Consider the following 11,735-nt stretch of genomic DNA (forward strand, 5'->3'; position numbering starts at 1 on the left):
GGGTTAGGGGTTAGGGTTGACTTTTTTCCATAAAAAATTAGTCACATAAAGATAAAACTAATCCTCTTTTACCTCTCCAGAGAGGTAAGAAATCACAAACGTTTGAAACAGAAATTTTCAGCATAGAAAGGAGGCGATTCAGCTTATCATATCTGCGTCATTCCTAATTGGTTTTTTTAAAAAATCCCTGCTGGAAGTGTTATACTTGTTTACAAGACTTTGGGACTTGACTGTAACACTCGCCGTAATCTATTTATTTAGCTCATTTTTCCTGTCCTTTCCCCAAGTTCCTAAATTTGCTTATAGCAAAGATGTTTAACCAACTCCTTTTTGAATGCTTGCAGTGTAGTGTATCAACTTCGACAGCCATAGCCCACCATGTTCTTGGTTAATGAATTCACTGATGCAGCTGGAAGTCTGTTAAGTGTGAATGTTCAGCAATGCTACTCGAACAGACTTTCCAATTTGGTCAGGATTTCTAATCTGTCCACCGGTACGCACTCGCCCGTTTCACCAGACATCGTCAGGCGCTTCTTATGTACCATCTAAAGTGGCAAGACAAGGTAACTTCAAAGACTTCGCGACAATTCTACATAACATTAGTTATCCACAGTTGGGCTGGCTTTACCGTTGACAAAATGCTTAATATTGAAATTGGTGTACTGCGTCTCACAGGTATAATAACTCTTACCATTTTGGAAGTTGTAAAAATAGCACAACCACCACCACAACAAAATTACATTTGTAAGGCGCCTTTCACATCGGGAGGACGTCCCAAGGCGCTGGACAGACAGGGTTACGCCCCCGAGCTGAGGGTCGGGGTGTGTGAGGAGGGAGGGCAGTGGGGGGAAAGCAGGGAGATCGAAAGCACGGTCGAAGAAGTAGGCCAGAGCCCGCTGAGCGGAGGGAGCGAACAGGGTGATAGGGGGTTAGGAGGTCGGAGTGGTAGTGGGGGAGCAAGACCGTGGAGGGCTTTGAAGGTGAGGACCAGGATCTTGAACTGCATCCTCTGTGTGATGGGAAGTCAGTGGAGTTGGGCGAGGGTGGGGGCGATAAGAGTCGCGGAGCCTGGTGCGGGAGAGGATACGGGCTGCAGAGTTCTGGATGATCTGTGGAGGGAAGAGTTGGGGAGGCCGACAAGCACCATCATCATAAGCCGCAAGTTTACATTGACAGTACCTGTCCTTCCAGCATCTCGCGTGGTAAAGCGACACGATCCTGCTCAGTGCTGTTGGTTCGACGAATGGAGAGAGTGTGAGATTTGCGTTTCTGTTTCACCTGCCGTGCAGCTGCACTATTTCCACTTTCTACAGGCATCACTTCCTGGTGAACTGTTCACCTGGCCTCCTAAAAGGACTGGGAAAACATAAGATTTTTTCAAAACAAAACGTTAGGATAATACAGGTAATCCCAGGTCGGTAACGGCTCACTAACATTCACACCTATGTCACGGCTGTCCCTCGACCCCACCGCTCCACTATACCCCTAACCTCCAGAAATCCCTGGCATAACCTCTCGAGCCTTGTCCCCTCTTTGTTCCATCGTTAGATCGCACCTGAAGACTTTCCTCTTCAACCACGACTCCTTTCTCTCTGAAAATGTGTCTCTCTGTACCTGTGAGCGTATGTGTCTCTCTCTCTCTCTCTGTCTGTGTCTCCGTCTGTGTCTGATGCCCTGAGAGGCAAGAGGTGGTGAAGCTCCTTGTAGCCCCGCAGTCAGGACACAGATCCGGAGTGTCTGTTTATGGTGGATCTCCAGGTCCTGCGGACCTGCGCTGGTGCCCCTGCCCACCACCGATCCCTGCCTTGACCTTCAAATCCCTTCACTGTCTTACCCCAGATCTCTTCCAAACCTCGTCCTGCCCATATCCTCCAATTTTGGTCTAATTCTTATTCCTGCATTTCTCTTTTCACCGTTCCACCATTAACTAATTAATTAAAATTAGTCCCAGACAATCAAGTAATGCTGGCTACTTAATTAACCAGTATAACTTGATTGTCTGGGACTAATTTTTGAAATCTCTTCCCCTTGCTTTCTTTCTCCCTGCCTTCAAAAGTTCTTTTAAAAACATCTTCCATTGCGAATTTGGTCAACAGGACTAACGCTCCCATCTTTCCTCTCCATGCCACCGGCTCTCAAGAATATCAGGTAATCACTTTAAGGTGATTAATGCTGCTTGAAGGACTTTAAAGTGTAAGTTGTAGCGATTTATCATTACGTGAGATAACAGCATTTAACACACCAAAAAGTTTACAACTTTCCTCCAGTTTTCTCCAGTTAAAAGAATGCTCAACTTATGTCAAACTACGGTTCCACAGCCCTTGGGAGTAAGAATAATAATCTTCGCATTTGATACAGCATCTTGTCATGTCGTCGAGACATCTAAAAGCGCTTCAAAATATATACAGTAAAGTGGACTGACTGTGTATTTTGTGGGTGAAACAGGACAGCAGTCGTGGATTGAGTGGCCAAAATTTTTTTTTTTTTTAAAGAGATTACCCCCGGAAAGCGACAAACAATTTGGTTCCTATTTACCGCTGGGTAAAAACTACATGTGGGATAAGGAAACTCGCCTAAGGTTTCGCCCTGCCCAGGAATCGATCCCGGGGTCTCTCGCTTGCGAGGCCAACTCGCCAACCAATATACTACAATTTCTCATTCGTGAGCACAGATTCTGAGCTGCAATTGACAACATCCACAGAGTTCTCCTTTGACATCCACGAGGCTTCTGGCAGACATCATTCAGCAGGGAGTGCCAGTCAATCTCTGGATCCAGGTGTAGATGTGGTGTCGAAAATTTACAGATGACAACACATGTAGGCGGCCGGGGGGGGGGGGGGGGGGTGGTAGGGGGGGTTAAGCAGTGAAGGGGATTGCAGAAGAATGCGGGATGACATACATGCCAGCAGAATGGGCAGACAGATGGCAAATTAAAGTTTAACGTAGGAGAATACGAAATCCACTGAGAGATTATAGCAAATCGTGGTCACTTTCCCCATACCACCTCCTGCCCCCTCGCCGCAGGGGCGCCTTGTCATAATCCGTAGTATTTCAAAGAGCTCAGAAATAACTCGGAACAAGAGCACTTTGTTCTAACTTCGAGAACGCATGACACTGACTTAAAGACGTTTACCGTAGCAAGGTTAATCACAATTATAAAAATAAACAATTGAACTCATCCATCCATCGCCTTGCAATCACAGCTTGTACGCTATTCAAAAAGTGAGAATGCAATTTCCTATATTACCATTTGTCCTTGGGGCTTGCGCTGCTTCGCCTTGCGTCCTCCCTTTCCTCCTTCAAGGCCGGTCTCAAGACCTTTCTCTTCGACCGTGCCTTCAGCTCCCCTCTCGACTCTCTACCCCCTCCCCTCACCCTGACCATTTCCCCCCAAGGCTCGGGTCCTGACCCAACTGTACAGCGCCTTGGGACGTCCTCCCGACGCGAAAGGCGCTCTATAAATGGAATCTTGTTGTTGTTGTTTTCTCCGAGTCTGTTAATTTGAGGGCAAAGTGAATCAAATTTGCTGACTTTACACCACCAGAAGATTACAGGCAAAGGCCGATGTGTATTGCGGGATTTTACATTACATTTTTTGGAACACTGCTTCCTCTTCATCCAAACCGCTTTAATGCTTTCTTTAATGCTTGAAACACTTGAATGAACCCTTAGCTGCTGTTCTCCTCAACAGCGTTTTCAGGTTTTCAAGAGAACACGGCTAATCTGAGAACCATAATTACTAGTACTGAAATGAAGCCTCGTTGAGAAGGTATTGAAGCAACCCCCTGGAAAAGGGTACCAAAGCCAAAACAGACCTCGACCATTCTAAGGCTGCCTACCCTACCCCACACGCACTTTCCTCCACCTCCGCCACATTGTGCCAGACAGACGCAGCCGAAACTCTCGTCCGTGCATTCGTCAGCTACTCCCACGACTACTCAAATGCCCTCCTCTCTGGTCTCCCCAGCTCCAATATTCACAAAATCCGGAATAGATCTGCTGGAACACATCTGTATGCGTGGATGCCGTTCGTGAACGGAACTGGGCTCAGTTGCAATGCCTTCAATTGCGTAGCCTGTCAACATTTATGAACATGACTCACGTGAATAACGGTCACTTGGGTAAGACAAGAGGACACACAGGGCTACAGCAAAGTGACAAAAGTGACAAAAACAAAGTCAAAAACACCTTCAGCAATAAAGGAGCCTTTTTTTTTAAATTACACCAAAAACAGACACTGAGAAATTGGCAAACCAAGAAAAAAGACAAGGATACCATTCGACGGGTGAGGAAGAAGAGATCGAACTCTCCAAAATGCTGCTAAAACATAAAGGGAAGGAAAATCTAGCAGAGCTATAATGCACGTTAGAGGCAGCGGCTACTGATTGCTATACAGTAAAACTCACATAAGTTGTATCAGCCGGAACCATAAGATTTCATATGACTTCCACAAAGTCTGAGTTGCAGGTAAATACCTAGTATAAAACCCGATTTAAATCAATAATCTACCCTGTGCTTGTGTAATTCAATGCAGCCGGTAATCATAATAATCCTTGCATTTGATATAGCACTTTTTCACACCGTCTCGATGTCTCAAAGCGCTTCACAGAATATACTGTAAAGTGAATTGACTATGTTTTGTGGGCGAAACGCGGCAGCCAATTGCGCACAGCAGCGTCCCACAAACAGTCGCGGATTGAGTGACCAAATTATTATTGTTTTTTTTCCTTGAGGGGTTATCATCAGGTGTGTGGGGTAAGGAAACTTGCCCATGGTTTCGCCCCCTGCCCGGAATCGAACCCAGGTCTCTCGCTTGCGAGGCGAGTGCTCTAACCACTGAGCTACAGGACCCCACAGGTAAGTGCGCATACGGTGACAGGTCAAGATTACGTTTCTCGTGATTCAATGCAGCCAGCTGGTAAGTGGCATATCTCCAACTACAGAACCCAACTCAAATTGCACACTTCAATCTGATCAAATGCCACAACCAAAGCATCTCAGATTTAAATACTGCTTTAATATCGAGGGACTATTCCAGCAGCTCACTCACACTCCTGGACAGAAGTCGTAGAATTATATATAGCTCGGAAACAAGCCTAACCAGACTACGGCAGCTTTTATGTCTCCACACGAACCCCTGCCACTCTTTTCTCCACTCCTCCACCCCTCAATGCCCGTCTCCCTCGTGTTTGCATCAAGTTTCCCCTTGAATACATTGAGGCTTTTTTCTTTTGCTTCAATCACAGCTTCAGTGCAGCAAAAACTTTGTCCTCTTGCTCACTTGCTTCTCGGTCACGACCTTTCTTGCCTTTCTGTATTTAATCGACGCCACGGATCACTCATCCTCTAAATTTTCCGTTTTTTAAATAAGCCGAACGAAATATTGTTCTTCAAAAGAGCCAGCGCCGACTCGATGGGCCAAATGTCCTTCTGCATTTCTATTAATTCTACGTTCTCCCACAGGATCGGTTTGCAATGAAGAAAACCCATTTGATCTCACTCTTCCGGAACCCCCAACTCTACCATCTTCCCTCCATGTACCTTCATTGTGTTAAGAATCCAAATTGCTTGTTCAGACTCTCGTTCATGCCCACACCTCCATTTCCCTTTCCTCCAACAATCTAAAAGCTTTTAGATCAAATGTGAATTCACCAACAAAACAAATGTGAATCTGTTCTGTAGTGTAATGATGTCACAAGTTCATAGTTGGAAACTTACGAAGACACAAAAATGAAAATTGTTAATAAAAATCATACCCTCAAACCCATAATTTTTTTTTTGGAAAAGTGTTCAATTGTCACCTCCCCTATATTGGTTTGATATTAACCCATAATAAGGTTCAGTGGAGATGGAAAAATAATGATAACAACAATAACCAAAGCCTCAACATGCAAACGTGTTCAGGATCAGTATCGGATGTCAATCTCTGATAGTTTTTGTGAGTCAAATACTGTAGAGGATTGATAAATGAGAATGCTCATCAGCCCCCACCCACCCCAAGTTCAACACCATCTAGACAAGGGAACTGATGAGGTGACACTTCATTTTGATATCAAATGGAAGGATTATTATTATTATCCAAATCCTGGCCATATGGACTAGCTCCAGAACAGATAATAATCTAATGAGAATAATCTTTGCATTTGATATAGCGCCTTATCACGTCATTGAAATGTCTCAAAGCACTTCACAGGATATACTGTAAAGTTAATCAACTGTGTAGCGTGTGGGCAAAACGCAGCAGCCAACTGCGCCCAATGGTGTCCCACAAACAGCCGTGGATGGAATGACCAATAATTTTTCTTAAAAACCTTGGATGGATTATTGCCCCTGGGGCTTGGGATCTATGGCAAAGGCACACGTTTCCTCAAATCATTATGTAATCCTCTGATGCCTCAGCATTGTGAGCAAGGCTATTTAATAATAATATTTACGTAGAATTAGACAGTGCGTAATGGTGTGGCGTCAGGCTATTCAGCCCGACTTGTCTGCGCTGGGGTTGATATTCCACAAACCTTCGAAAAAAAAATCCTCTCCTGTTCCGCTCTGCTCCCCTCTCCTCACGTATTCATCCCGTTTCCTCAAATGAGTTGTCAGTTTTTTGTTTTACTCACAGCTTCCGACAGTGAGTTCTCAATTCATAAAACTCTCTGCATAAAGTTCCTCTTAAAACTCCCTTTTAGATCTACTACTGACTGGCTTATGGTTATGCTCCTTTGTTTTGGACCCGCTACCACTTGGAACCAGCCGATCAACATCGACCTCATCAAATCCTTTCAAACGTGCTTTCAGCAACCTTCCTTCTCTTCCCCCTCTCCCGTTCTCTCTTTCCCACACCCAAACATCCAAGCTCCCAACCAGCTGTATACAGCAATTTGAAACATCTTCCCGATGTGAAAGGTGCTATGTCAATGTCAAACTATGTGGCTGTTGTAGTACTCCATCTACATATAGTCAAATGTTTTGCAAATTCACTGCTTGGTCACAAAATCATATAAATGGCATCAACTGCCCTAACAGGTTCCTGACCAAAAGTGGAACAGGGGACTTGAGGAGGGGAGCAGAGGAGGAAGGCTGCAGAGGTTGGACAGAGACGGAATAGAAGGCTCTCTTCCCCCCCCCCCAATCAATCTTTACTTTCAGGAAGCATTAAATAGGCTTCAGGAATCGTAAAAAGCAACAAAAACCACCATAAATAAACTGTCTGGATCCACTGCTTTTGGAACAGGAGGGCGGTGAAAATTGTAGAAGGCTCCTTTTATTTTCAAAAACAAAAAACTCCCACCAGCCGCCGCCCCCCCCCCCCCCCCACACACCTTCCAAACCAACCTACGAGCTCCGCTTGGAGCGAGTTAATAACGAACGGCATCCCACAGCGTAGTGGTTAGTGCGCGCACCTCGCAAGCGTGAGGACCCAGGTTCGATTCCCCGGACAGGGTGAAACCTCAGTCAAGTTTCCTTCCTTCACACCCCCTCCATTTAGCTCGCGGTAAGTAGGAATCCAGTTGTTGGTCGGTTGGCGGGTTCGCTTTCTGGGGTTATAAGCCATCCGAAACGAAAAAAAAAAAAAAAAAACCTCAATCCACGACACTTCTGTGCGCAATTGGCTGCCGCGTTTCGCCCACAAAATACACAGTCGATCCACTTGGCAATATATTCTGTGAAGCGCTTTGAGACGTCTCAACGACACGATAAGGCGCGACAGCAAATGCAAAGTGGCAAACAAAACAGCAGACCAGCAGAAGCAGTCTCCCTATTGCTGTGGGCGCGGGAATTCAGAGCCACAGTTTTATAGGGAAAAGTCACACACACAGAGTCACAAACACAGACATAAACGCACAGACACACACACGCACAGACACATACGCACACGCACACACACACACACACGCAGACACACACACACATACATACAGGCACACACAGTCATAAACATACAGACACACGCACAGACACATACGCGCACACACACGCACATATACACATACAGACACACACAGTCACAAACACAGACATAAACATACAGACACACACACGCGCGCACAGACACACACACATACACACAGACACACACGCACATACACACAGAGACACACACAGTCACAAACACACACACAGACGTACAGACACACACAGTCACAGACACTGATATAAATACACAGACAGACACACACACACACGCACAGACCCACAGATAATACACATACACACAGGTCCACACACAGACATACACACACATACACACACATACATACACACACAGACACACATAGTCACAGGCACTGACATAAATACACAGACACACAGTGCCGCGGGGGGTGGGGGTGGGGGGGGGGGGAGGGGCCTGAGAGGCTGTGGCCGAGGTGAGGGCAGCGGTTTGACCGCTCTCACTCCGGCCAATCCCCCCCCCGGGGCGGGGCAGCCGCGAGGTTTGACTGTTGTCGTTGTTGTTACCGGGAGCCTCCACCGCCCCGACATTAACCGTGTGTGTGTGTGTGTGGAGGGGGCTGGGGAGGGTGGGGGGGTATGTGCGGGGGGGTGTGGGGTGTGTGTGTGGGGTGTGCGTGGGGGGGTGGACGGGGCTGTGTGTGTGTGTGGGGGGGGGTGGGGTGTGTGTGGGGGTATGTGGTGTGTGGGAGGGTGGGGGGGGTATGTGGGGGTGTGTGTGGGTGTGGGGGGGGGGTGGTGTGGGGGGGGGGGGTGTGGGTGTGGGGGGGGGGTGGTGTGGGGGGGGGGGTGTGTGTGGGGTATGTGGTGTGTGGAGGGTGGGGGGGGTATGTGGGGGTGTGTGTGGGTGTGGGGGGGGGGTGGTGTGGGGGGGGGGTGTGTGTGTGGGGGTATGTGGTGTGTGGGAGGGTGGGGGGGGGTATGTGGGGGTGTGTGTGGGTGTGGGGGGGGGGTGGTGTGGGGGGGGGGGGGTGTGTGGGGGTATGTGGTGTGTGGGAGGGTGGGGGGGGGTGGTGTGGGGGGGGGGGGTGTGTGTGGGTGTGGGGTGTGTGTGTGTGGGTGTGGGGGGGGGGTGTGTGTGGGGGTGTGTGTGTGTGGGTGTGGGGGTGGGGGGGGTATGTGGGGGTGTGTGTGTGGGGGGGGGGTATGTGGGAGGTGGTGTGGGGGTCTCACCGCTGTGGTCACGGCGACATGTTCCTCTCTCTCTCTCTCTCTCCGCCTCATCCGGGCCTCGGCGACCCCACAGGTCACACGGTGGGCGGGGCCCCGGCCTGGACTGCGCAGCCGCAGCTTCAACAGTCCCCCCACACCAACCCCCCCCCACACCCCAAACCCCCCCCCCCACACCCCAACCCCCACACCCCACCCCCCACACCCCCCCCACCCCAACCCCCCCCCCACCCCAACCCCCCCACACCCCAACCCCCCCCCCACACCCCAACCCCCACACACCCCAACCCCCCCACACCCCAACCCCCCCCCCACCCCAACCCCCCCACACCCCAACCCCCCCCCACACCCAACCCCCACACACCCCAACCCCCCCACACCCCCACACCCCAACCCCCCCCACATCCCAACCCCCCCACACCCCAACCCCCCCCCACACTGACACCCCCCACACCCCCACACCCCAACCCCCCCCACACCCCAACCCCCCCCACACTGACACCCCCCACACCCCCACACCCCAACCCCCCCCACACACCCCAGAGACACACCCTGACACAGGCTCTCTCACACACACACACACCCTGACACAGGCTCTCAGAGACACACACCCTGACACAGGCTCTCACACACACACACACACCCTGACACAGGCTCTCACACACACACACACACACCCTGACACAGGCTCTCACACACACACACACCCTGACACAGGCTCTCACACACACACACACACCCTGACACAGGCTCTCAGAGACACACACCCTGACACAGGCTCTCACACACACACACCCTGACATAGGCTCTCACACACACACACACACCCTGACACAGGCTCTCACACACACACACCCTGACACAGGCTCTCACACACACACACCCTGACACAGGCTCTCACACACACACACCCTGACACAGGCTGTCACACACACACACACACACCCTGACACAGGCTCTCACACACACACACCCTGACACAGGCTCTCAGAGACACACACCCTGACACAGGCTCTCACACACACACACCCTGACACAGGCTCTCACACACACACACACCCTGACACAGGCTCTCACACACACACACACCCTGACACAGGCTCTCACACACACACACCCTGACACAGGCTGTCACACACACACACACACACCCTGACACAGGCTCTCACACACACACACCCTGACACAGGCTCTCACACACACACACCCTGACACAGGCTGTCACACACACACACACACACCCTGACACAGGCTCTCACACACACACACCCTGACACAGGCTCTCACACACACACACCCTGACACAGGCTCTCAGAGACACACACCCTGACACAGGCTCTCACACACACACACCCTGACACAGGCTCTCACACACACACACCCTGACACAGGCTCTCACACACACACACACACACACACCCTGACACAGGCTCTCACACACACACACACACACACCCTGACACAGGCTCTCACACACACACACACACACACCCTGACACAGGCTCTCACACACACACACACACACACCCTGACACAGGCTCTCTCACACACACACACACATATATAATTTGTAGAGATTGATTGATCAGTTTTTCTCACCATAATTTTGATTTGAAATTCGCATCATCAATAAAGAGTATTATGAAAAACGTACACCACGGAAACAGCCACTCATCCCAACCCGTCCGCGGCACTGTTTATACTCCATTCCTTATTCCCTCCCATGTTCTAAAGAAGCATTTAGATGTTATAATAATAATCCTTGCATTTGATATAGCGCTTTTCACGTCTTCTCGACGTCTCAAAGCGCTTCACAGAATATGCTGTAAAGTGAATTGATTGTATATTTGTGGGTGAAACGCGGCAGCCAATTGCGCACCGCAGCGTCCCCACAAACAGCCGTGGACTGAAAATGACCAATTTATTATTGTTTTGTTTTGGAGGGATTATTATTAGGCTCTGTGTTGGAGTAAGGAAACTTGCCCAAGGTAACTCCGTGTCTGGAACTGAACCCAGGTGTCTCGCTTGCCAGGCGAGTGCTCTTAACCACTGAGCTGCAGGATATGTTCTATGCAAATTAATATTGTTGGCCAGTCTTTGAATATGAATTCTAATTATGAACTAAATATATTGACGAATCTGTTCAGGATGTGCTCCAGCTGCCCTAGAATAATGTTGTTGTCTTTTTAAGACCTTTCAAAGACAGAGAAGTGTTTTGATGAAGGTGCATACACAAGATAAAATAGCAAATTCAACTTTAAATATTTACTAATGCACGCGCTGACAAAAATATTTTACCCTCAAAGGCAATATTCCAGATAGCTATATATATATTTCCTGTTTTTCTCTCTGCAAATTTTCACTTCTTCCTTGTTTCAGATTCTGTGATGAGTGCTTACCTGTTGCTTATTGCACGAGTTTGTTTTGTGTAACGCACTCAGTGTTTTGTGTAGTTATTTTCTCTTGCGTTTAACTGTTTTTCTATCGGTCTGCGTCTATCAGTTTCAATACTTCTGAACAAGCATTGTGTCATTTCATTTAGCTTTGTGACTTTTTTAATTACATCTTTGTTTGATGAAGGTAGGAATGAGTTCAGAGATTTTCTGTGACAACGGTGC

The 11,735-nt window shown here is 48.8% G+C and overlaps 1 protein-coding gene across 2 annotated transcripts in view; it reads right to left on the minus strand.

The window, feature by feature from the left end:
* Nucleotides 1-9,185, minus strand: part of wdr37 (WD repeat domain 37) — a 65,909-nt gene extending 56,724 nt beyond the window's left edge. For both annotated transcript variants that reach the window (XM_042346300.1, XM_042346292.1), the window contains exons 1-2: nt 9,121-9,185; nt 1,180-1,356 (exon numbers count right to left, since the gene is read on the minus strand). In XM_042346300.1, the coding sequence (XP_042202234.1) occupies nt 1,180-1,317 (138 nt within the window). In that variant the 5' untranslated portion in view covers nt 1,318-1,356; nt 9,121-9,185. The remainder of the gene's footprint in view (nt 1-1,179; nt 1,357-9,120) is intronic.
* Nucleotides 9,186-11,735: the final 2,550 nt, after the last annotated feature.

The sequence above is a fragment of the Callorhinchus milii genome, unplaced genomic scaffold (genome assembly GCF_018977255.1).
Source record: "Callorhinchus milii isolate IMCB2004 unplaced genomic scaffold, IMCB_Cmil_1.0 Scaffold2, whole genome shotgun sequence".
NCBI lineage: Eukaryota > Metazoa > Chordata > Chondrichthyes > Chimaeriformes > Callorhinchidae > Callorhinchus > Callorhinchus milii.